We start from the raw sequence: 24,928 nt of genomic DNA on the forward strand, positions 1-24,928 counted from the left end.
CCTATTTACAATAGCAAGATTGCAAAGACAAAAATACAGACATTAAGGATTTTATTTGAAAGATGACATTTACAAAAAAAACACAAAAGAACCCCCCCCCCCCCTTCCTTTTATGCAGGTGATATCAGAAAGCTCGGTGACTAGGGAATCCTGAGATGGTATCTTAGCGGTATCCCACAGTGAGTCAGAGAAGTCTTTGTTTCAGTCCCTAGACTGTGCATTGGAAATATGGGACAGTTGTAACATCTATTAAAAGGGGCCCTTAGATCCAACCACTTCTGTGTTACAAGATGTTCTGGGTGTGAATTTCAGTGAATGTTACTGGGTATAAAAAAAGGAAGGAGTCTTTGACAGTCCAGCTGGTGATCATGTTTATGTTAATGTGTCTTCATTCCTTATGAACTCTCCTACGTCGGCCTGGTGGAACACTACAATGGACATGGGGTCCACTCGCCGACACTCCTGGGTAGACTTGGCTGCCACTCCGAAACCCTGAGAATTAAGACAACTAGTTCAGAAATTCTGTGGGGAACAAAGACAAAGATCTAGGGCTGCAACTAACGATTATTTTCATAGTCAATTAATCTGTAGATTATTTTCTCGATGAATCGATTAGTTGTTTGATCTATAAAAATGTCAAAACATGGTGAAAAATGTGGATCAGTGTTTCCCAAAGCCTAAGAGGACGTCCTCAAATGTCTTGTTTTGTCCAAAACTCAAAGATATTCAGTTTACTGTCACAAAGGAAAGAAGAAACTAGAAGATATTAACATTTAACAAGCTGGAATCAGAGACTTTTTTTTTTAATAAAAAAATGACTCAAACGATTAATCAATTATCAAAATAGTTGGCGATTAATTTAATAGTTGACAATTAATCGATTCATCGTTGCACCTCTACAAAGATCAAAATCAGTTTGCATTTAATACATAAGGTATGTGGAGATACATTCAATTCAGGAGTTCTGCATTGCTGTGAAGAAACGAAACTGAGACCAGCCCTTAAAACATCGCGGTGGGTGTGTGTGGAAAGTGGGCAGAAGAGAGATAGAGAAAGAGGAAGCAGACGTGTAGATGCGACTGGAGCAGAGTTGGTGGAATAAGTTTAAGTGTCCGAAATAAACCACAGACTGAAAGCCAAGTTCATTCATTTTCTCACCAGAAACAGGATTTTTACCCTGACGTTATTCATTTTATAACGTCAGCCCTGGAGGTAAGGAGTCTGGTTTCCTGACCACGGTCGGAAAGGTTGACATTTCCAAATGCCTTCCTACAGTTGCTTAATAAAAGTTTTCCACACAAAGAAACGTACATGTGTCATTAGTATGAGAAAAAAATGAGATTTTAACTGTCGGGCTCGGATATAAATATCTTAATGCCTGTCGGGCTCGGGTTTCGGTTACTGCTCTGTCAGTTACTGCTCCCAATCCGCACGCTAATGAGGACAGCAGATGTGGCCAGGGCAATACACTGCAATGTCCCTACTGTGAGACGCCAAAAGGTCCTGACACACCAACCCGATAATCGGCCATCGGACAGTCTGGCGAGGTCGGTGACTCGAGTCTGTTCAGTGTGTTCCGTGCCGTCGTCCGTTGGAGGAGTTATCAGCCTTCATTTTGGCCGACCTGACTTAATGGGTCGGAGGGCGGGCAGTCGGACTCAATGATCAATTTGATTGGAGGAGTGCTAACCTGGAAATGACGAGCGGGATGAGCGTGACTAAGCCTCTCAAAATCTGACAAAAATCTTTGTCAATCTGAAATTAAGACAGATTCAGCAACTGCATGGCCTATTTCTCGCTTAAAATGTTTTCAAAAACACGTTTCGGTGAACTATCTTCATAAAATATGAGATGGTATTCTGAACGAAGCCGCCATTATGCCCGGTTGAAAAATCTGGGAGCAGCCAGACCCATGTGACGCGTTCGTCCAATTGGCTACCGGTTTTAATTTTTTGGGTGACAATACAGATTAACGCCACGCATTACGGCTCACGCACGCGCAGAATGTACGCTCAAGTCGGCGTCGCTTTGGTGTGTTCTGAGGCGCTTTCTGGACCTCGGGGAGCCGACTGATCAGTCCGACTGCCTTTTCTGCCGACAGTCGGCCATCGGGTTGGTGTGTCAGGGGCTTAAGACAGCGCTACAGGGAGACGGGAAGCACAGCTCATGGTCCTCGCAGTGTTAGACCACGTGTAACACCTGCATAGGATCGGTACATCCGAATATCACACCTGCGGGACAGGTACAGGATGGCAACAACAACCGCAAGATCTGGCCAGTCTGGTGCAGTACATGAGGAGGAGATGCACTGCAGTACTTAAGGCAGCTGGTGGCCACACCAGACACTGAGGGCTACTTTTGATTTTGACCCCCCCTTTGTTCAGGGACACATTATTCCATTTCTGTTAGTCATAGGTCTGTGAAAATTGTTCAGTTTATGTCTTAGTTGTTAAATCTTTTAATGTTCATACAAATGTTAAGTCTGCTTAAAATATAAAAGCAGTTGAAAGTGACAGGACGTTTCTTTTTTTGCTGAGTATATAAGCCATTAAAAGCAGGGTTGGTAATGTTGAAAAGCTAGCAAGATTCGAAAGTAGCATCTCCTCGGGGGCTGCGACCCACATACAGACGTGCTTGAGCATCGCTGCTTCAGAGCAGAGAAAGGACCACAATTTTACTTCACGTTTCATTCACCGGTAAGCAAACGCCTAATCTCGTACAGACCGTTTAAAACAAACCAGTTTCTGAGCTCGTACAAGAGGGGTAGAGTATGTGCAGCGGGGCAAGGAGGCATTTCATTGGTTCTTTCCAAGCGGACCGCGAGGCCATAAGTTATTTATTGCTGTCGGTGCGTAAAGACCATTTTATACAATATACTTAAAAAAAGGGTATATTGGAAACAGTTACCAACCCTGCCTTTAACAGTGCACTGTAAGCGCCGTCCTCAAAAACACGTGAGCAATTCAGCATCATAGTTACAAAACTTACCAGGGGCACATCCGTCATGGAGTAGACCACAACTCCCTGGTACTGCATGGTGTTCTCAGTGATTCTCCCAAGCCCAGACTTCAGCACATGGTTCCCGTAGAGGAAAGACTGCTCTGCTCCAGGTTTCACCCACACCTTGAACTAAAAGACATGACAGGAAACTACTTTTAAAAAGTTATTTAAATTAGCATTTGTTATTATTCCTACATGCTATTAGTATACTTAACTTAATCTTATTGGCAGAGATAAAATGTTATAACAATTTATCAAAACCAAAAATATAACTAATATTGCAATGCAAGGACGATATTATTGGTGCAAATGCAAAGAGAGAGCAGTAATATAACTTAATTTATATTAAGTTATCACATTGTTAATTATCCTAGAAGCAAAACAATCTTCATATTGACTTACTCAAATATAAAAAAATCCAACTTATGACAGCTTTAAAAGATATCAATATAATTGATAATTAATTGATTGCTGGATGAATGAACTCGAGAGACTGTGTACGCAGGTGCAAACATCAGGAAGCAGTCTCATAAACCAGGATTAAAAGGACATTTCCGGCGCAAAACGAACCTAGGGGTTAATAACATATGTGTACCGAGTCGACCGTTCTCTGGGAGATGTTTTCATGCTAATCTAATGTGTCTCTAGCTTGAAACAAGCTAGCGCAAACCGGTGATTAGCTTCTAACAAACGCCGTGCAACCAGTAATCAGTGACATAGCTGAAACACGGCGTTCATGGTTCCACTGGTCATGACTGTTTTCCAAGATGGCGCCCGCATGTAAACATGAACGCTACTGTCTTTATAAGCTATCTTTTTAATAAACTGTGTGTACACTTACAAAGTTCTCAATGCTTCGGTTTACATGTAGGGACCCTCATTATGCTACCGTTAAAATGTGGTGCTATTTTGAGCCTTGTTAGTGGTGTAGAAATAGCGATTTACCCTCTGCCCCAAAGGCTAGCGTTAGAAGCTAATCACCGCTTTGCGCTAGCTTGTTTCAAGCTAGAGACACATTCGATTGAATGATAAAAACATATCCCAGAGAACCGTCGACTCGGTACACATATGTTACTAACCCCCATGTTCATTTTGCGCTGGAATTGTCCTTTAAGTTATCTGGTTGCTCAATAAAACCTGGATCAGCTCTTTTTACTTCAGTCGGTTAATGTTAAATATTTCTGGGTTTTAGTCGGCAAAGTTATATTATTTTGCTTAAACAATCCTGCCTCATGAGGACCCCAACGCATGTGTGTCTTGGCAACCTAGTTACAGTAACTGGAGCTTTGGTAAACGCTGATGGGCTTTTAGACCTGAGAGCTTCACATGAGTGACTGCAATTTTAATTGTGGCCAATCATGACAAACCACATCAATAAAGGGGAGCCATTGTTGATGTTATTGCTAACACCTGTGCTTTTACTACCATCACAATTCCAAACGCCTGCTGTGAAAAAAAACTATTAGTATGCAGCTACTGTTCTGTCATATGGCTTAAAAACCAGCAGGTCAGATACCACCTGCATACACCTGACCACTGACCTCTACTTAGCGTTAACAGCCAAATGAGTGGCATGTCGCATATTTGGCAGTAGTTATCTACAGTATAATGTTATGGCATGAACTACCAGTTTAACCCCGAGACCTGCGGCAGCGTCAGAGCTCCCAGGTTGACTTTACTGTCTTTAAAATAATAATTAAATAATTTACTCCTGCACACTTTGCACTCTTCATTGCACTACTGCCTCAACCTGTCTATATTGTTTCTGTTTATAGTGTGTATATATTGTTTGTTTTTGTTGTTTGTTTTGTATGAGTAAGCACATTGTGAGCAATGTATAATCCAAAGCAAAATTCCTCGTATGTGTCCTCATACCTGGCAAATAAAGCTGATTCTGATTTAAGATGCTGTAGCGGGCTGGGTATTATATGAAACTAGAAGGCCTAAGGCATGTTGCTAGCTTGTCGGGAAGGGGGCTAAATAACACTCCAAAGTTAGGCTAATCTTTGGCGAGGGTAAAACTAGCATGGCCATTTTCAAAGGGGTCCCTTGACCTCTCACCTCAAGATATCTCAACGCAAACGGGTTCTACGGGTACCCACGAGTTCACCCTTTACAGACATGCCCATGGCATGCTCCCATGCAGCTTGGGGCAAAAACCATGAAGTTCTTTGCATACAGTACACATTTATTTTCACATATTATAAAATGGTGTATTTTAATATTTTTGCAAACTGGGGTAATAAACAAAAAGCCTTGAAATTGCATACATTGGGTACGATTGGTAAGCTGAGACTCTTGTGGATTCAACGAGCCTAATTGTATTCATGTGTGATGATGTTAGTCCACATAGTAGCCATTTGATTTTAGTGCCAAACCAAAACACAAAGGTTTATTACAGATTTATGAGTAGAAAACCTTGACACAGTGCTGAGCTGCATCTCAAATTAATTGTCAGGTTCCCAGCTTTCAGATGATGTATACCACTTACAGTGCTGCTCATAAGTATTCATACCCATGCTAAAGTTGACTAAAAAGAGGAATAAAAAAAATCATCTTTTGGAAATTGATCTTAATGCCTTAATTAAAAAAATGAGGAAAAATCCAACCTTTTAAAGGACAACAATTTTTTTGTGAATGAATAATGTGTTGTAAATAAACAAATGTTCTTCCTTAAAATACAGGGGCCATAATTATACATACCCCTATGTTAAATTCCCATAGAGGCAGGCAGATGTTTATTTTTAAAGGCCAGTTATTTCATGGATCCAGGATACTATGCATCCTGATAAAGTTCCCTTGGCCTTTGGAATTAAAATAGCCCCACATCATCACATACCCTTCACCATACCTAGAGATTGGCATGGTTTTATTTCAGTTAGCCTAATAGCTGGTTTGATTTGCATTGATATGGATCTTATCCAGTCAGTTAGCCAATCTCTAGGTATGGTGAAGGGTATGTGATGATGTGGGGCTATTTTAATTCCAAAGGCCAAGGGAACTTTATCAGGATGCATAGTATCCTGGATCCATGAAATAACTGGCCTTTAAAAATAAAAATCTGCCTTCCTCTATGGGAATTTAACATAGGGGTATGTATAATTATGGCCCCTGTATTTTAAGAAAGAACATTTATTTATTTACAATACATTATTCATTCACAAAAAAATTGGTGACCTTAAAAGGTCAGATTTTTCCTCATTTTTTTAATTAAGGCATTAAGATCAATTTCCAAAAGATGATTTTTTTTTTTTATTCATCTTTTTAGTCAACTTTAGCATGGGTATGAATACTTATGAGCAGCACTGTATATGTGGCATCTACTGTGCACCTACTATCACCCCCTACAGATCCTCTGTCCCTCACAAAACAGACACAAATGGGTCTATGTCAGGTCTCAGAGATTTAACACAGTGCAAGTGATGGGCCATGTTTTATGTGGCACACAACAGAGTCATGATGCGCCAGTAAAGATCAGTATATACAGGCGGACAGTGGCATCTGTGGTAGAACACATACTCAGATATTTTACTTGTGTAAAAATAGTAATGCCACAGGTTTTAGGTGGCCTGTCTTTAGCCACTTCTGATCTGCACTCCAGAGTACACACAGATTTTCAGACTTCATTTGACATTAATGCAAATTGAAGCTTTAGGACGTGTCACTTTACAATATATTTGTATTGCCTCACTCCTCACTGCATCTCTAACTCCATCCTCCATTGGTAGCAGCTAAGGAGAGAGGAGGGGATGCAAATGATGAAAGCAAAGATACCAAGAATAAAACTAAGCACCCATACTCACCTTTGCATAGGGCGCCAGGAAATCCAGAGCTGTGATGTGCAGGCGGAATTTAATGGTCTTTGTGAACTTTCCAAAACATGTCCCCACAGACACGAGCTTGTCCCGGGAAATGTTTGTTGCCAACTTAAGAATTTTTTCACTGTGGACAGAAAACAAATTGAACAATTAATTTCTGAATGATTAAGAAGCACTGACAGATGCCAGAACATGTATGTTAATTTATCATGGATTTACCTCATGTAGTACACACGGTCATTGTGTAGCCTAAAACAGTATGAACCATCAGGTCGGTCCACTAGCAGTTTTATGTTTTCACCGATGCTGTTGTGGGAGAAAAGGCATGGCTCAGAGGTTCTTACACACACACACGCAGGCTAGCAAGGATGCTAACGTTACCATTTTTGGTAACGTTATAACTTGTGTCTTAAATAGGCATGCAGCAATATCTACGTCACTTACTATTTCGACAGCTTCTCAAACATTATTTTCGTCTCTTCGTCTGTTAATGGCCTCATCTTGGATATTTAAAGCAACTTTTATCAGCGAATAACGTTAGTTGTATCTCCTGTGCGAAACGTGAAAACGTGGGTCAACACGGAAGCCGTCACACTTTGCAGCGGAAGTCGGTTGACGCAATCAGGGAGCGTAGTTCCTGGTTGTGTTTTTTTTTTTTTGCATTCTTTAGCTTTCAGTCGATCTTACGATTTTACTCCGGCAAACCGGTCGCCATCTGGTAAGTGTATTTACTTAAAATTATAGTAACTATTGGTAATAGGGTTCTTATATAGCTGGTAAATAGTTAGGTGAGTATTCGTTTGTTTTACATCTCGTTTTTGTTGAACATAGAAGTCACACCTTCGAAAACGGGCTCAGTTAGCCTGGTTAGCTAGCTGTCAGTGGAAAAAAACACGAACCTGCTGCTTTTAGCGAGCTAGTTATGGTTAGCTTGTGAGCTAACTGTGTTAGCAGCTGATCAATGCTAACGCTGGTTGGCTGCAAGCAACGACCCCGCTCTAACGTTACTGAAGCAATTCAGTTCAAATCTGGGACACAGGGATGCCATCGGTAACCACATGGAATCTCATCCAGTTGTGATTTTAGCTCGGACTCGCCTTGTGAAGAGGAGAGTCTTTGCCGCAGCGGTGCCAAGTTAACGTCGCATAACGTCCAGCTGTTTGTAAATACAGATTGCGTTCTTGTGACCAAATATTAGAGGCAGAATAACTGATCCTTTTAGGATTTCAACAGTCATTAAGAACATCTGCATTCACTCTTTGGCACCTGATCAAATAATTCACCTCCACGGAGTGCACAGTAACCGCTCAATGCAATGTGTAATGTCAGCCAGATGCAAATAAGGAAATCTACTTTGTCAGCGAGCTCTTTGCATTGGGCAGATCATTTGATCCTCCTGCCTGACAGCAATAATGGCTGAAATGAATGCCTGATCCTGTTTTTCAGATGCTGCCAAGTAAAGTTATAACGTTTCACAGCAAAACCACTATATTCACTGACCTGAGAAATATCTGATCCTGCTGGTGTTCAATCATACTTCAACTAAAAATACTAAAAAAATAACTCCAATGCCTTTGTTCCTGATAAACTAAGAATTAAAGTTTGGGACATCCTTAAAATTCAATTGTATCTTGTTCCTTCACAGTTCACTCTCATCTTCACCCTGAGTCACCATTTGGAGATCCTGTATTCCTAAAAGCAATCGTTTCTTATGATGTAGGATATGTAGGACCTGTGCAACACAAAATGTTAAGTAGTAACAGCATAGGCAGTTTCAGTCATTTTTTCAGATGATGCTTCAAATTTTCTTTTCTACGTTGTCTTGTCTGTTCAGTTAACAGAGGCCTCTCGATTGCTTAAGCTCCAGAGGGGTATTAATTAAAATGTAGAGCTGGGGGTAAACGATTATTTATTAAACGATTAATCGGGCGATTATTTTATCGATTAGTCGACTAATCTAAAGACTAATTGGACGATTAATATAACGATTATTTTTCTGTTGCTCGATTAATAAAAACCATAATGCATCTCAAAAATATACCAAAAAATTCTTAATAATATATTTTATTAAACAATTTTGCACAGCAAAAAATCTTCTGCTTTACACAAAATAAAATAATTATTTTACTGTTATACAAAATGAAAGGCCAGCCTGTTTACTCTTTTACAGTACCAACATAACTCTCTTGTTCAAAAAAATCAAGTTGTAGTGCAAAAAAGAAAAACACTGTGCAGTGCACAGTACAGACATTCCTTGGATTGTTTAACACAACATAACAGTCCCAACATAAAACCTGATGCATAATCAAACTGACTCTCTTAACTGCTATTCTGTAGGTTTACATGCTAATGCAGCTGTGCACTTTGGTGGTGCTAGGCTAACCAACGCATCTTAGCTCTCTGTGCAGTTTGTTCGTGCTAGGTTAGTAGCTAACGTTAGCTACTATAGATAGCTGTGTTCTGCAGCTGTAAGCTAGCTACCATTCAAGCCAACATTAGATGATAACTAACGTTAGCTAAACACAGCTGCCTAGGCGCCAGTAGCTAGTTAACGTTAGCTACTAACCTAGCACGAACAAACTGCACGGAGAGCTAAGATAGTTAGTTAGCTAGCACCACCTAAGTGCGCACAACACACTACACAAACATGAAATTAATTTAGCTAACGTTAGTACTTGGGACTATATTTTAAGTATTCCCATACCCTCGATGATTAAGGGCGAGCTGTTTTTTTAGGACTTCTTCTTTTCATGGGGCTTTTTGCAGGGCTTTGTTGGGAATTCTGTGAGGAGGTTGCTGTTTCCTGCAATGTTTTGGTCTCCCACATGTGTGTGTGGCGAAGCGTCGACGTAATTTTGACGTCGACGTAATCGACGCGTCGCTGCAGGCCTATTAAAATGACACCTTATCATGGATGTAGTGCTAATAACAGCATGATAAACACTGAAGCATAGATTAATCAGTAACCATGAAAGCCAAAGGTTATAATCAAATAATTTGTTGTTTTACCACAAGTGAAACATCTTGATGACCTGGACGTGTTTTAATAGTAGGTTACTGCTCAGGATCAGTACACGTTGACCCAATTTCTTCCATCTTGAGGTTTCACGTTATAACTTAAAAATAATAGCTTTTCGTGTTGTACAACTTATTACTCTGTATGAGAAAGTCGGAATGTCTGTATGTGGTAAATGTGTGTAACAGCAATGTTGAAATGCAAATTATTTCATTTGAAGAGCTATATGTACACCAATGTCCCTGCCTCTAGGTTTGAACTCATAATCTGTGGGTCTTGCCAAAAGAGAAACCTGCTCAAGTGAAGGAAGTGGCCCGCTAGGCACAAAACTGCTACTGGGCTAAATCAAGTGGCTTCAACCCCATCACATGCATCTATTTTTCACTTCTTAATATTGCTATTAAGTGTTAAACAACAACTTTTATTCAGGAAATTAGACCTGTGCCTAACAGAAGGTGTCCGCAAGTTGCTAATACCAATCTATAGTTGCTTGACAGGAAAAAACAAAGTGTAGACATCATAGATAACCTTGACAATAATGACTAATTTTGTCATAGTATCTTGGCATTCAGTGGGGGAAAAAAACGTAATTAGTATTTTTTTTTAACTACACCTTTCACTTGTTGACAGGAGCGTGCTGCCCTGTGTTGGGAGAACAATTCTTGTGCCAACGGTTTACCCCGGAGAAACCATTGGTCCGTGTCTGTCATCAGTTTCCGGCGTGTGTTTGTGGCTCTGGTAACACTGAACAGGAAGACAGACGCAGAGAGACGTCTGCACTGAGAGAGGAAACTGCTGCGGCTTCTTCGTCAGCCTCAGAATGACTGAGTTCTGGGTTTGTTTCAGCTGCTGCATTGCAGAGCAGCCACAACCTGTGAGTATGAAATCTACTCGGAAGATATATAACATAAGTTAATAAACAGTATTCTCTTCTGGCCCATATATCTTCAGTTTTACTGCTGCTGGGAAAATAGCGAATATTCACCATTGTCAGATAACGTTTCTTTAAGAACATTGTGGTTGTGTCATGCCTGAAATATATATCACATCCTCTTTTTGCTATGGATTAAATAAGAAAGTGGTACGGCCTCCAGCTAGCCACATCCCCCCCACTGTCTGACATGGCATTTACTTGGATTCAATAAGGTTTATTCATGTGACAACCAGTTATTGTGCCTCATTGTAGTCGGCCAGTCTGTCTGCTAACGGATAAGATAAAAGGAATCATGAATGTTGACATCTGTCTCAGTTTAAGCTTCACAGCAGCACAGGCTCACTGCTTAAAGAAAGTTTGAGAATGTACACAGGAGAGGGATGAGCGGGCTAGAGCTGCACAATATGAGGGAAATGTGCTATACGCGATAACATTGTTGAATATTGCGATAACGATACAAATAAACAAATACACAGATATTAAGGTGTTCTCAGTTCTGCATTTCTGCTGCTTCCAGTACTCTGCTAAAATACAACAAATTGCTTGTTGAATTTAACCCTTGTGTTGTCTTCCTTTCAACCTTGAAAAAAACCCGTTTTTGACGCCTTTGTTTCACAGTTTGTTTTTGCTTTTTCCAACGTTTTAAATTGTTAAATTTTTCTTCTACACATTTTCAGCGCTTATTTCTACGTCCCATATTTTCTGATATAAAACAAAAATTGAAAACGGGTCAATTTGACCCGAAGTCAACAGATAACATGAAATCATTTCTAACTTTCTTTTACTGAACAAAATTGAACATTGAATTGAACATAAAAGGCAGCAGTAAAAAAAAAAAAAATGAGTATTATGCTGATATTTTCTTTCAACTAACACAAAAAATCTCTCTCTTTCGCGATATGTTGTGCAGCCCTAGAGCAGGCTCTGTTTCGGCCAGTGGTTTCCCCTTTGCTCCATCCTCACTGAGTAGTAATATTAGCTTAAATATATTTAGGATGGTAAGACACTAGAGTGGCCTAAAAAAAAGAAGTTACATTTTATGGTACTTATTTACAGAAACGGCGGCGACGGATCGATCGCTCCATGATCGGGGAGCCAACAAACTTTGTTCACACCACACACGTAGGCTCGGGGGACATGGGCCATGGATTGGCATCAGTAGGTTTTTCCTTATCTTTACAGAATACTCATCCAACAGATTAAAGCAAACCTAAGTTTTCAGTCAACTAACGTTTACACCTCGGTCTTTGTAGGTGGACCTTGTTCAGGCCCAGATGAAATCTAAAGGGGGCTACGTGCATGGAGGATCTGAAGGTTCTCAGTTGTAACAAGGTAAGAGATTCTTTACTTAGTGGAACTGATCATTCAGCCACAGAGCTTTCACTACCCCAAAGCCATGCAAGTCCAGCTTAGACTTGTTTTATGCAAATAGCTACTTTGTTTTTAAACCTACAAATTTAACATTTAAAACTAATGCAAAAATATGATTTTCCAATATATTTCACTGAAATTGTACCTCATACGATTTAAAGAAGAGAAAAGATTGAATTGATTGATATTTTACAGAGCAATGCAGCATTCATGGTAAACACTGATAAACAACAGCAGCAGTATGTGAGAGGTTTATTTCCAAAGAAGTAGTTTCTCTGTCTTCCACGCTTTAATCATCCAGGTCACACCACTTGATGACGCCACTTTTTAAGATTATTTTTTGGGCTTTTCCGCCTTTAATTTTTGACAGGACAGCTAGGTGAGAAAGGGGAGAGAGAGGGGGAAGACATGCAGGAAATTGTCACAGGTCGGATTCGAACCCTGGATCTCTGTGTCGAGTATATGTATATGTATATATATCTCAGTATATGTGCTCGTGCTCTACCCACTGAGCCAACCCGGCCACGTAGTGTATAAATCTTAACCAAAAATATAGTTTTAGCCTTCAGCCTCTAGCTTTAACACTTTTGTTATTGATGAGAAAGACCCCAATATGGGAATTTGAAGACTTCTCAAGTTACCATCTACAACTAAAAGACCCTGATTTGACTCTTTTCATAACAAATGATGGCAAATCATGCTTACACACAACAGCAAGCTTGTCTTATTTGGCTTTGAAAGGGAACTGGTGAAATGTAGCCTAGAAATCTAGACGCGCCCTAGCGGCAGCAAATGTAATATGATGTGGGTCTGGCTTGTGAGGCTAGGTGAAATGCCCCACAGCACATGTTTATACTGTACTGTATATATATATTATGTGTTATTAAGGAAAATTCAACCCTTCCTCCATGAAGGAATGAATGTCCTTGTTTCTTTTGATTATCTTTGTTGTGCAGATAACCACTTTCATTTTTCTTGTGGCATTCCTTTCTACTGGCCTCAGGCAACTGGTTAACTGTTAATGTTGCACCCTGTGTTGTTTTTAAACTCGCACTGGATGTTCCCATGGTTACTTTCACTTATTATTTTTGGCCCTCGCCATTCTTTTGGTGCCTAAAGAGTTTCAGCACCACAATATCAAACATTTTTGTGCAGAAAAGTCAGGGGAAAGAGCCAGAGTCAGCACTCTGATGCCTTTTCATTCTCAAAAAGTGAATCCCCCCCCCCCCCCACAAACTTTGTCCAAACAAGCTCAGATTTTGATGGTACACTAGTGTAATTTGGCCTGTCAGTAGCATTTAAGATCCTAACATTTGTTCCACTCTTTTCCCCTTCTCAGCCCTTCACAGTCTTGTGGAAACTACTGTTGTTGATATGAGGAAGCGTTTTCAAAAAGCAGTTCTGTCTGTAACGGACACAGGACCAAAAGATGAAACTACTGCTTTTCCATAATGTTGTATATATTTTTTATTTTCCATTCCTTTGTTTTTTTGTTTGTTTTTTTTTGTTTGTTTTTTTAATGAAAGCACTGCTATCCATTTGCTGCCATACTGTTGCACTGTAAAGAGTAACTGTTAAGAATTGATAAGAGGATTTAGAAAGCTCATAATCGCAGTCAGACGTATGCTTGTGTGTATGCATGAGGAAAATATTTTCAAAAATATTTGCTGTTGTAGCCCATTTGGATGCCTGTATTTATTTTCTGATTTGTAAATGGACCTCATGGTGGCTGGGCCACGCTGGAGATTTGGAACATTCAGTTTCTTTCTTTATTATCAGAGGTTCATCAAAGGACAGGTAGAGGTAGCAAGGCAAAAAGCGATATGTTCATTGTTTTATTCTGAGAAATACTCATGATCCTCTGAGTTGCTTTCAGGGTTGAAGATTGCTGTCTTGTAATAAACTTGAATGAGTAGAGTACACTGGATCATACATTGTACACTCACACTTGCTAGGGAATTTCGCATTGATTTCAACTGTTTTTTTTTTTTTTTTTAATACTCATTTAGATTAAACCATATAGAATTTTAATAAACTATAAACTTCCTAATCTGCCTTCTGAAGTCATGTTTATTTGTTTTACCGGTGACGTTTGGCAGCTTCATGCTGCAAATACTGAGCGTAGTAGTTCCAAGACAATTCATATTTTTCTATGTCTTTTCTTCTTTTTCAAGGCTTGTGTACCAGCAGTAGACCAAGAATTAAACTTGGAAGTAACCAAATCACACTGCAAACAGTGCCACAAATGTGGGTCAGGGTTGATACATGGTTTGTTATACCGCTGTGCTGCCTTTTCCCTCACACAGTTTGTGTTACACACTGCTCCTTGTCATGACATCTCTTGACATAAAAATAATCTTTCTGTCATTTATTTGGCTGATACACTCATAATCCTGTCAGAAAGGAGGTCTTAGTAGTTTTGTGTTTCTTTGAAAACTCGAATGCCGCACCTCCTTAAAGCTGCCAGATGCTACTACATCTGGCACTCAATCTAATGCGACCCACCTTTTGTAGCAGTGTTTGCGATTAGGTTGCTTCAGTGTTAAAATATGTTTTCATGTGATGTTAACATTATTTTGTCCAAAACATTTAAAATTACAAAAAGTTATATTTCCTTTTTCAAGGGTATATCATTTTCTATAAAGGTTTCCTCTCTTAGGGGAAAGTAAATAAGTGCAGCTCTTATTGGCTGATTACGTTGGTTGTCAGTTGTGTTAGGGATCAGACTAAAGTTAAGATTCTCCCTTTTTATTGACCGGCTGGTACACTTTCGTCCTTCAGTATTGCCATTATTGTTCATCATGTACACACTGCTCATCACTGCTCACAGTCATTATAAATGAAAAGTGTTGACCAAACCCGCCAGGCCTGGATCTATTAATACATGTGATTATTTGTCCTCCATGTACATCAACAGATAACAACAGAATGTGGTTCTTTTATTAAGTCAAGCGAAAGTCTGTGTAAATTGGTGTTAAATAAGTACTATTGTCCTACTATTTATGATAAAAGAATGATATATTTGGTGTTGGTACCAGGCAACATGAATGCTGGATAGATATTCTTACATATGTTATATATTGTCATTTACAGCCTTAAAACTGCTGGTAACCACTTCCCCAACATAGATTTAATATTGTGATTCATCAGGCTAAAATATTGTCACATAGATCATCTGTCCCTCTTTAAATGTTTCTGTAGTAAATCCTGTGTGAAAAGAGATCCAAAAATGAGTAGACTAGTTTGTGTTTTCCAGCTCTGTGCTGAACGCTGCGACTGCAGTATATTATCTGACCAGCAGGCTGTGCTAGTGGACTGGTTGAATGTGACTTTAAACATTTTTGGGATTGTTATGATGACACTGTAAATACGTAACATGAAAGTAAAGGATCCATGGTTTATATGTATTCAGGGTCATATGTATATTTTAGGTTACTTTTCTTTATAACATTACTGGGAAGGCAGAGAGTTGGAGCAGTGTTTTTTTGTTGTCTTTCCTCAGGAACTGCCTGATATGTAGTTCCCACTTTAAGGGAAGTTCATCTGTCTTTTTTCTGCATTTTTCAGAATAATGACAAATAAATGTTAAATGTTGATGTTTGACTGACTGTGTGTTCCATGTTTTTACTTCAGGCCAAAACCCCACATATATGGGGTGATACAGGGTATGGTTGAGCTCAAGAGTAAAATAATGATAATAATAATAATAATAATAATAATAATAATAATAATAGCTTTATTTATCCAGCACCTTTCAAAACAGGGTTACAAAGTGCTTTACAAAAAATACAAAGTAATATACCCCCACCCCATGAAAAACATCAAATATACACAAAAGAAAGAGAGAGTTACTTTACAGTAACCAGCAGGTATCCAAAGTGCTTCACATCAGAAACCAAGAGTAAAACACATAACATACGACCTATCATACAATAAAAAGAATGAAACATAGAAAACAGTAAAATCAGAAAAGGTTACATAGAAACAAGAGAGGGAAATTGTCACACCACTACTAGGCATTAAAAGCCATTCTAAACAAATAAGTTTTGAGTTTGGACCTAAAAAGAGCTACATCTGTAATCGTCATACGAGTTTTACACTTATTCTTGGAATTCATGGACACTAAACCTAATTTTTGAGTTTAAAAAGCAGAAATATGCTATAAAATTGAATAAAACACCCAAAATGCAATGAAAGTAGAGTACTGATCCTTAATTTTACTTGAGAAGAGCTTTAAATGGAAAAATCCATGTTAATCTTTGGCAATTTGTTTGAAAGAAACCCAAATTTCTGATATAGACATTTTTTTTTTTACCCAAAGACAATCATGCTGAGAAGGAAGAGCACATTATTTTTCATAATTACAAGTTACAGGCTGGTGTGCCACTTTCAAGGCCAGACATGAAGACACTGACACTTCAAAGTAACAGAGTCATAATTAGTGTTATTGTTTACACCTGTGCTAATCGTCTATAACAAGATGTCTACCATGAAAAAAGCCTGTGAAGTGACCAAGCACAAATTTACTAGTGTGACTAGTGATCTACTGTATATTCCAGATATAATCAATAAAGTAAGGCTATTTTTATATGGTGCTAAAGCGTTTAATCACACTAAAGAGATTAGATTTTAGTAGACATTATTGTTACAGAACTTGGAAATGTGAGCTATATTTTTACTTGTGGCTACACGTGTTTACAGTCACAGGGTGAGTCTGACAACATATTTATTTATAGTGAAGCCCTCACAACAAATTACTTAAATGTTCTGTGCTGTTTAAAATGTCTTTCTTAAAATGTTAAAATGCACTGATCTTTAAAGGTCAATAAACAATAAAGGCATATTATTGGTTGGGTTTTTTAAATTTATCACATCAATTCTGTGGAGAATTATTAGACAGCAGTGTAATAATGACGGTGGGTCATTGACTGCCAAATATAATTAATTCCACTGCCGGTTATAGATTTTATTGAAGTGATAAACAGCCACCTTCTGAAGCCACCGCATTCCGTTCATACAGTATTTAAAAATACAAAAACACAAAACAGGTTGTACAATATCATACAAAACAAAGTGCACCATGTTCTGCCTCAAACAATGAAAATATACAAACTTGAGTATCTCTGTGAGAAGTCTTAAAAATTGGTAAAACTAAAGGTATAGAAATCACACGCATATATAGGACAAAACATGAACATCCAGTAAAACTCAGAGAAATAGTAGAGCAATAACTGATCCTGCACTAAAGCGAAATGAGATCTGTTTTCGCTGTGAGCTTGGTGTCATGTCAGTGAATTTGAGGCACTGAACCATAGTGAAGTGATGATGACAGAGGTAAAGCTTGGCTTGGAACAGGATCTTCATCTCAGCATTCTCAGCAGAGAGGATGACCGCCCGACTGACTGACAGAGCAATATTCTCTGTCCGCTCCCCCTCTCTTGTTTCCCCTTTTCAGTGGTCAGCTCAGCAGACAGACAGCAGGAGGAAATCAGCTGAAAGTTAGCAAGAAAGCCTGAAGGAAGAACAGCTGTGGTTAACACAAAGAGCATGAGGATGAACCGTTCAGTAGGCTACACAGCTACGGCATCAGTGTTTGCTGATGTGTGGACCAATCGGAGAGCTCCTTGATGTAGTTTGGACCAAACAGATCACTGTAGTTCTCTGTGTGCAGAGAATACGGGTTATCATCACCAGCACCTGAGGAGCACAAAACCACTGCTTTTATTGAATCTATTTTCACAGTCCTTCTCACAATAATACTCCCACTTAACCTGCTACTGATGCAATCTGACAGATTTTTGAAATAACTCAAGCAATTATTTGAAAAAATCATAAACCCGTGGACCATAGGAGTAAGAAGGCTTTAGATGTCAAGGACAGTCCTAATAATAGATTAACAAACTATATATATATATATATATATAAAGTGTCTTACAGTGCCAGTGGTCCCACAGTGTGTGTGTTCTCCATCCTCTCTGCTCCCCAGTCTGGTTCCAGACATCAGTGTTGCTTAAGTGGTCCATCAACTACAGGAGGCAAAATATCAACAGTCAGTCAGATATCAAGAGCACTGCCTACAGAACCCAAACTGCATCCCAGAAACATGCAACTGATCTCTAATAGGATGCAGTTTCATCAGGGAACTTTTCCTTCTTTCTGCCAGTGAGAGAGTCTCTATGACAGGATAAACCACACATGAAAGTTCTGATACCTTAAATACTGCCTCATTCTGCTCCTGGTCCTCTGGTTTGGCCTCCCACATACCTGAACAACAACACTAACTAGCATCATTACAAGGTGCCAGAGTCTTTTAGACAACAGATAGAAAAACAACAACGCTTTGACAACAACTGTCTCACCGTGCGTTTGGGCATTGCCAAATATGTCCTCTGCATGGGTCTCCACCTTCTGTGGTGTGTCTGAAATGGGTCTTGTTGTTGTGGGTTGCCAGGCATGCGTGGTGTGTGTATCATCACCTAAACTCGCCTGTCTTTCTCGAGGCCTGCTTATCAACCTCAGCCCTGAGGAAGGGGGGGGGGGGGGCAGGACAGTAATGTCACATGAGGTCTGACTGAGAATATGTCAGAATATGTTTGATAAATACATGTTCAAGGTGCGTCTTACCTCTCCTGCGTCTGTGTGTTTGTGTGCTAGGCATCATCCTGTAGACTCTGTAGGCATTGCTGCCTCTCTTCCTGCTGTGCTCCCGCAGCTCACAGATGTCAGACAGAGAATTCAAGGCACAGCGGAAATTTGCCTTCCATGTCTTGGGATCTGGCTTGTCTTTGCCTGGATGATATCGTCCTGAAGTGAACAAGTGTACAGACAAGCATTGGTCTGTGTGTGAGAAACACTTTTCTGTTGTGTTTGCACAAAAGGACAGCAGACAAAAAGTAATTTCTCTCTTTCCCACATATTGATATTCAACAAAACAAGAAAAACAGAAACACACACACACACACACACACACACACACACACACACACACACACACACACAGTCCCCATGCACTCTCACGCAGAGGCAAACATGAACACATACGCTTCCATCCACTCCCCACACTCACAGCTGTCAGTAGGCTAGTGCTAGCCAACAGCATGGGGAATAATCATGCACTGTGTTAAAAGCAAATTGAAAATCAGTGGTGAGTGTTGCCCCCTGAGCAAAGACAGAAAAATGCAGAGTGAGCTAACCCAATGCAAAAAACAAAACAAAAAAAAGAAAAGAAAAGATGACAGTTAATACTCAGAGCAACAGAGCATCGATATGTGCAAGATATGTGCTGGAATGAGGTCTATATTCTGTGTGTGTGTGTGTGTGTGTGTGTGTGTGTGTGTGTGTGTGTGTGTGTTAGAGTTTAGATTCTCGACCCGAGCCCGAGCCCGTTATTTCCCGCCACTATCCTCGGGCCGGGCCGGGCCCTTGATTAAGCATTTCTGTTTTTTTAATCATTACTTTATTAGCCTAATTGGGTGGGGAGAAAGCTATGCCATAATCAGAAATATTATCTATATAGGCTATATTTAGGCCAAAGTAATAAATGTGTCCAAAAAGTTACACAAGTTGGACTACAGTTACAAAATGCAACGTGCCATGCGCGGAGTCTCCTCCTCTCGCACACATCACAACGGGCCTGCTGGGCTGTATGGTGTAGCTTAAGTGCAACATGGAGCTTGAGGATGTAAAGAAAAAAAGAAAAACAGGAGAATTACCTTTGAGCAAGTTTGGAGGAAAGTCGGAGGTATGGAACCATTTTAAACAAGTCGTGTCGAGTGCATTAGGCTAAGTGCGGCACGCTGCTGACAGCAAATAAAACGGGGACTTGGATGATGAACAGACACATGAAGCAGGCTCGCCGTGGCAGAAAAGATGACAGTCAGCCTTCAACGTCCTCTTTTGTTACTTCTCCAAGCATGAGGGCGAAGCAAGCCCTCACAGAGAAATACGTTAAGCTCAAACAACTCTGTAGTTGAGAACGTCAGTTATAACGGCCCACGTATTAAAAAAGTGTCGGGTTGAAATCGGGCTGGGTTCATAATTCCAGTTAATGTGTCGGGCCGGGCCGGTCTCGGACACAACGTGCACGGGCTCGGGTTGGGTCGGGCTTGATTTTTTGGGCCAGATCTAAGCTCTAGTGTGTGTGTGTGTGTGTGTGTGTGTGCGTGAAAAAGGAAACCAGAGTTCAAACCAGAAGTAAGTTTAAATACTGAATACTTTTTGCCCAGATGTAGTAGCCTACGTTTAAAATGTAACTTCCTGTAGCAACAGGCTAATAAGCAGGAATAAGTGTGTTTCACCTCTGACCACACACAGCATCACTGGTACATACTGTGGTTGGGTGTTTTATTACTATTATAATTATTAAACCTTTATTTTACCAGGTAAGTCCCAGTTCAATGGAGCCCTGGTCAAGATGGCAGCACACAGATACAGTGTTTCAAACAATATACATGCAAACATTAAAAACACATAAAATAAAACACACAGTATCAACTCAGAATCATATGCATAAGAAGACAGAGAGGAGGAAAAGGATCTACATAAGGAAGCATTTACAAATTCCGATCGAATTAGCTTCCAAAGCCTTCACCACATTTTTTAATGCTGTAATTGGATCAGCCTATCAAGCTGCAAATCTGTCTAGATAGATAGATAGATAGATAGATAGATATTTTATTGATCCCCAAGGGGAAATTCAAGGTCCCAGTAGCTTAAAGACATCACACACAACATACACATACATCATAAACAGGATGATAAAATAACAAATCCACATGAATAATATGGACAATAAAAGAAAAGATAACTACTTATACTAAAGGATGTATAAGCATGAGACGCCTGCAGTGACAGGGCAGGGACTGACCCTGTGAGTCAGTATGCATGGTAAGGTGCTCTGAGAGTGTGTGTCATGGTGGTAGTGCAAATAAGTAGTGAAAGGATAAAGTCTAGAGACCAGCATTAAATATGGACAATATAAGAGAATAATGAGAATAATGTAGACATAGTGATATAAAAACTATAGCAGTGCAAGGATAAAGTTTAAAAAAGACAGCATTAAATATGGGCATTATAAGGGAATAAAGTAGACAGTAGGATAGACACAAATCAACAGTCAGTATTAGAGCTTTGAAGTAATAGGGTTACAGCCATTGTTCAAGTATTAATTTGCAAGTGTTTAGAGGCTGTAGGGGCAGGGGTGTGGTCAGAAGTGTACTATCTTGCACCTGTAACCACACAGTGATGTCATGGTGTCCTAGAGTACATCGGAGTATCACTGCAGCAAGGTGAGAAGTTTAACCACTGGGGGATTTTCTGTGCATGTTATAGGAAAATTCTGGTATATTTAAATCTTTTGTATTCAGGGGTGTATCATAACCCTATTATGTGCTATTTGCACACTGCCACCATTGTAGAGATTTGGGGAAACGAGGACTTGCGCACAACAAAATCTTCATCTTCAAACATCACTGTAACAACTTAAACTGTGCTGTTGCTTCCATCTATCATCCAGTGTGTGACTCCATCCAATGTGTTTAGTTCTCATATTTAGCACCATGGTGTGATTTGGATCTCAGCCAATCCTCTGAATTTAATTACCAGCCTCAGTAATGAAATCACTGGAGCTTAAAAAGATCCACTATGGATCATTTACAGCAGACAAGGGCGAGCGCAGGTAGCAGCAGCTCTATTACACACATGCTCCAATCTCTCACTGCCATTATGACTTCATGAGCCTTTACAAATTTTGTGTCAGTTTCTTCAGGCTTAGTTGGTGGTTCAATTCTATAATCTGTGTACTATATTATTATTACTTTTTTATTGTTTTCTTGAATATTGAGCTGAATTTTAGGACATACAACACTCCATACAGTGTGCCCTTTTACATATTCAAATGATGAATGTTTTTTCGAGCTCTTGTGAGAAGCTGTCCTGTTGTACTTTGACAGCAATATGATCACCCACAACATTCACAGCAACTGAACTGGAGCTTTCCCATGATGTGATGTGCAGCTACAATCACAAAGCGTGACTTTCCCAAGACTGGACTGTGTGACGGTGTGTGTGTGTGTGTGTGTGTGTGTGTGTGTGTGTGTGTGTGTGTGTGTGTGTGTGTGTGTGCGTGTGTGTGTAATCAGAACATACAGAAATGAGATTACAGATAGAGCAAAAACATCTGGCTATGAGATTATGAAGAGGATTATCAAATTGTTATTATTGTACTATATTATACAAATTATAATTATAATTTAGTTTCTTAGATTCTGGACACAAAATATTCCACAAATTATTCAATGATTTTGAATTACTATAAGCAGGTAGTCAGCAATTTCACACAGATAATTTAAAAAAAGTTCTGATTTCTATGAGAAAAAGCCTAACACATGAACTGAAAGGTTTGATAAAAATCATATGTAGTCAATTGCGAGTTTCACATGTCTTGAGATTTGAATTTTGCATGTAAAATGTAAATACAAATCTAGGCAGCAACAGGTTGGAAAGGTTTTAAATGTGCAGTGTTTGCACACACTAAAAAAACACATAAATCGATCAGTCATCTTTTTCCAAGTGTGTTCCTTTAAATGCAGTTGATTTGGCATATACTCTGATGCTATTTAAAGTTCCTGTGAGCATCATATCACTTAGCTGGAAACTGGGATGATGGTATGAATGTGGTTAATCTAGAAAGACGTGGACTGAAAACCATACAACCGTGGCGGCTCTTCACTGGAAAGACTTCTACTAGACAGGTAACAGGACCTGCAGGTTAATCTTATCGGGATGGTTGAAATAGTTTCCAAAATGCAGTAAAAAAAATGGCTAAATGTTGCAGGCACATTTTAACTTTAGATAGCATTTATAAACTTTACTTTTATTCCAAAACATATTCAAGAAATGACATGCTGTGCTAAGGATTATTCTTTGGACTTTTCTCATGAATAAGGTCATCCTAAATCTAAAACCAATCTTTTTGGGGCACTTTATCCTTCATTGAAAGATCCCTGGCCAGAATTGAATCAAGGACGTTGTGACAGTGAAAAACTAATGCCACATACGAAGTGAGGCAAATCAATACATTTAGCATTGATTCATAAATGTGCCACATTGTGATATGTTTTGACATTATGAAAATGTTCTTGTAATATCATTGAATATACGCTTGTTGTGGTTTTTCTCAAATATTGCTCTGCATCAAAGCATCAGCATGCAAGTGTAAATGTAGGAATGTAACAGAAGGTATCAGGCAAAGTGCCTTAGATTGATAGAAAATTAGCTATCAATACAAAAGTATGGTGGTGGACTGGTAGCTGGAGAGGTGCCAGTTCACCTCCTGGGCACTGCCAAGGTGCTCTTGAGCAAGGCACTGAACCCCCAACTGCTCGTGGCGCCTGTCCATGGGCAGCCCCTTCACTCTGACATCTCTACATTAGTGCATGTATAGGTACTGAGCATGTGTGTGTAATTCAGGCCTGTGTGTAATGTGTATAATAATAACAGCAGAGTGAAAACATTGCATTTTCCCTTGCTGTATTAATAAAGTATAAATTATTATTATTATTATTATTATTATTATTATTATTATTATTATTATTATCATTAAAAGATAATAATAAATAGCCTGAATGGACTATAGGGGACCAACCATGCAGCTGGAACACAGCTTGTTTTGGTTTGGGGTTCCTACCAGTGTGCATGGCCCAACTCCTGAAGAGTGTAGCATCTCGGTCAATACTCCATCCATGACGAGCGGCATGTTTCCACGGGATTTGAAAGATCCGTGCTGACTGTAGAAGAAAATATCAGTGAATACATTGTTGTCAATAGCAAAAAACTTTTGCACCCTGGTGTGTGCATGTGTTTGCGAGATGAGGGTGAGATGGAGGGGGTCTACCTGGTCCAGCCAGCTAACTCCTGGATACCTCCCAGACTGAATCTGCTCCTCCAGCCACGGCCTCAGCCTCAGCCGGCCTGGTTGTTGCATTCTGCAGTCCAAGGTTCAGGTGGAGACGTGTCACCGGTCACACAGGAGTTTCAACAGTAACAGAAAATTTCTCAGAAGCTCAGATTTAATCACAGTTTACTCCGTGGCACCCTTCCTCCTCCACTGGATTCTTCCAATCGAAGATCTTGCAGTTATGACAATAACTCTCCTCCTCCAATAACCTTCCTCCAATTACAGGAAATACTGTATGTTGTTCTTTTCATGACAAGTGGAGTGTGATTGAGTGGAGAGTTGTTAAGGTCCTTGTAAAGCTTTTCTTGCAATTATACGTGCTGAGTTGTGGATTCACTGTTAACTTGTCCAAACTATCCTGTTGGGTTTAAGTCAGTGCTAAAACATGTTGGGGACCATGTGGTTTTTCATGGTTCCATATAAAATTACTGTGGCAGCAGTGACGGTGTGTATTCATGTAAGACCACCAGGTGGAAACAGAGTTCATACTGTTATCAGCAAGAACACCCTTTTAAACTTGTGTGCCTCCTGTTACCACTGTTCACATCCACATTGTTCGAACATGCAGTTTGACACAATATTATACACAGTGCACAGTTAGGCTACTTTATCAAATGAGCATTGCAAATGAATATGCACTCTGTGCTATGGTATATTATTTGTTCATAACTCACTATGTATGACTGTCAACACTACAGCCACTGTAAGATACTGTCTTCATTTTAGTGGCACTGAAACAGTATTTTGTATTAAATCAATGTCATTGTAAAACTATACATGAGAATATATACGATAAAATGACACATTGTTTATAATTCTAAATTATGAAATCA

At 39.5% G+C, this 24,928-nt stretch overlaps 3 protein-coding genes across 5 annotated transcripts; 1 reads left to right on the forward strand and 2 right to left on the reverse strand.

Moving 5' to 3' along the window:
- Positions 1–34: 34 nt before the first annotated feature.
- Positions 35–7,468, reverse strand: nip7 (NIP7 nucleolar pre-rRNA processing protein). The gene is made up of 5 exons (XM_031314109.2): positions 7,263–7,468; positions 7,038–7,124; positions 6,804–6,942; positions 2,989–3,129; positions 35–492 (listed from the first exon to the last, which is right to left on the reverse strand). The coding sequence occupies exons 1-5, from the start codon at positions 7,316–7,318 to the stop codon at positions 373–375; spliced, it is 543 nt and encodes a 180-aa protein (XP_031169969.1). The 5' UTR covers positions 7,319–7,468; the 3' UTR covers positions 35–372.
- On the forward strand, positions 7,277–15,742 carry cdc42se2 (CDC42 small effector 2). Its single transcript, XM_031314110.2, has 5 exons — positions 7,277–7,536; positions 10,465–10,708; positions 11,825–11,926; positions 12,022–12,100; positions 13,479–15,742. The coding sequence occupies exons 2-4, from the start codon at positions 10,655–10,657 to the stop codon at positions 12,094–12,096; spliced, it is 231 nt and encodes a 76-aa protein (XP_031169970.1). The 5' UTR covers positions 7,277–7,536; positions 10,465–10,654; the 3' UTR covers positions 12,097–12,100; positions 13,479–15,742.
- Positions 15,743–17,336: 1,594 nt separating this feature from the next.
- LOC116060735 (interferon regulatory factor 1-like) lies at positions 17,337–24,395 on the reverse strand. Of its 3 annotated transcripts, none has more exons than XM_031314477.2 (7): positions 24,033–24,395; positions 23,784–23,925; positions 18,764–18,943; positions 18,517–18,660; positions 18,351–18,403; positions 18,075–18,165; positions 17,337–17,836 (listed from the first exon to the last, which is right to left on the reverse strand). In XM_031314477.2, exons 1-7 carry the CDS (start codon positions 24,120–24,122, stop codon positions 17,718–17,720), a joined length of 819 nt encoding a protein of 272 aa, XP_031170337.1. In that variant the 5' UTR covers positions 24,123–24,395; the 3' UTR covers positions 17,337–17,717. The 3 variants fall into 3 exon arrangements, with proteins under 3 accessions (XP_031170337.1, XP_031170336.1, XP_031170338.1); XM_031314476.2 differs by having other exon boundaries at positions 18,499–18,660; positions 24,033–24,389; XM_031314478.2 differs by having other exon boundaries at positions 18,499–18,660; positions 23,826–23,925; positions 24,033–24,259.
- Positions 24,396–24,928: the final 533 nt, after the last annotated feature.

The sequence above is a fragment of the Sander lucioperca genome, chromosome 3 (assembly GCF_008315115.2).
Source record: "Sander lucioperca isolate FBNREF2018 chromosome 3, SLUC_FBN_1.2, whole genome shotgun sequence".
In the NCBI taxonomy this organism is placed as follows: Eukaryota; Metazoa; Chordata; class Actinopteri; order Perciformes; family Percidae; genus Sander; species Sander lucioperca.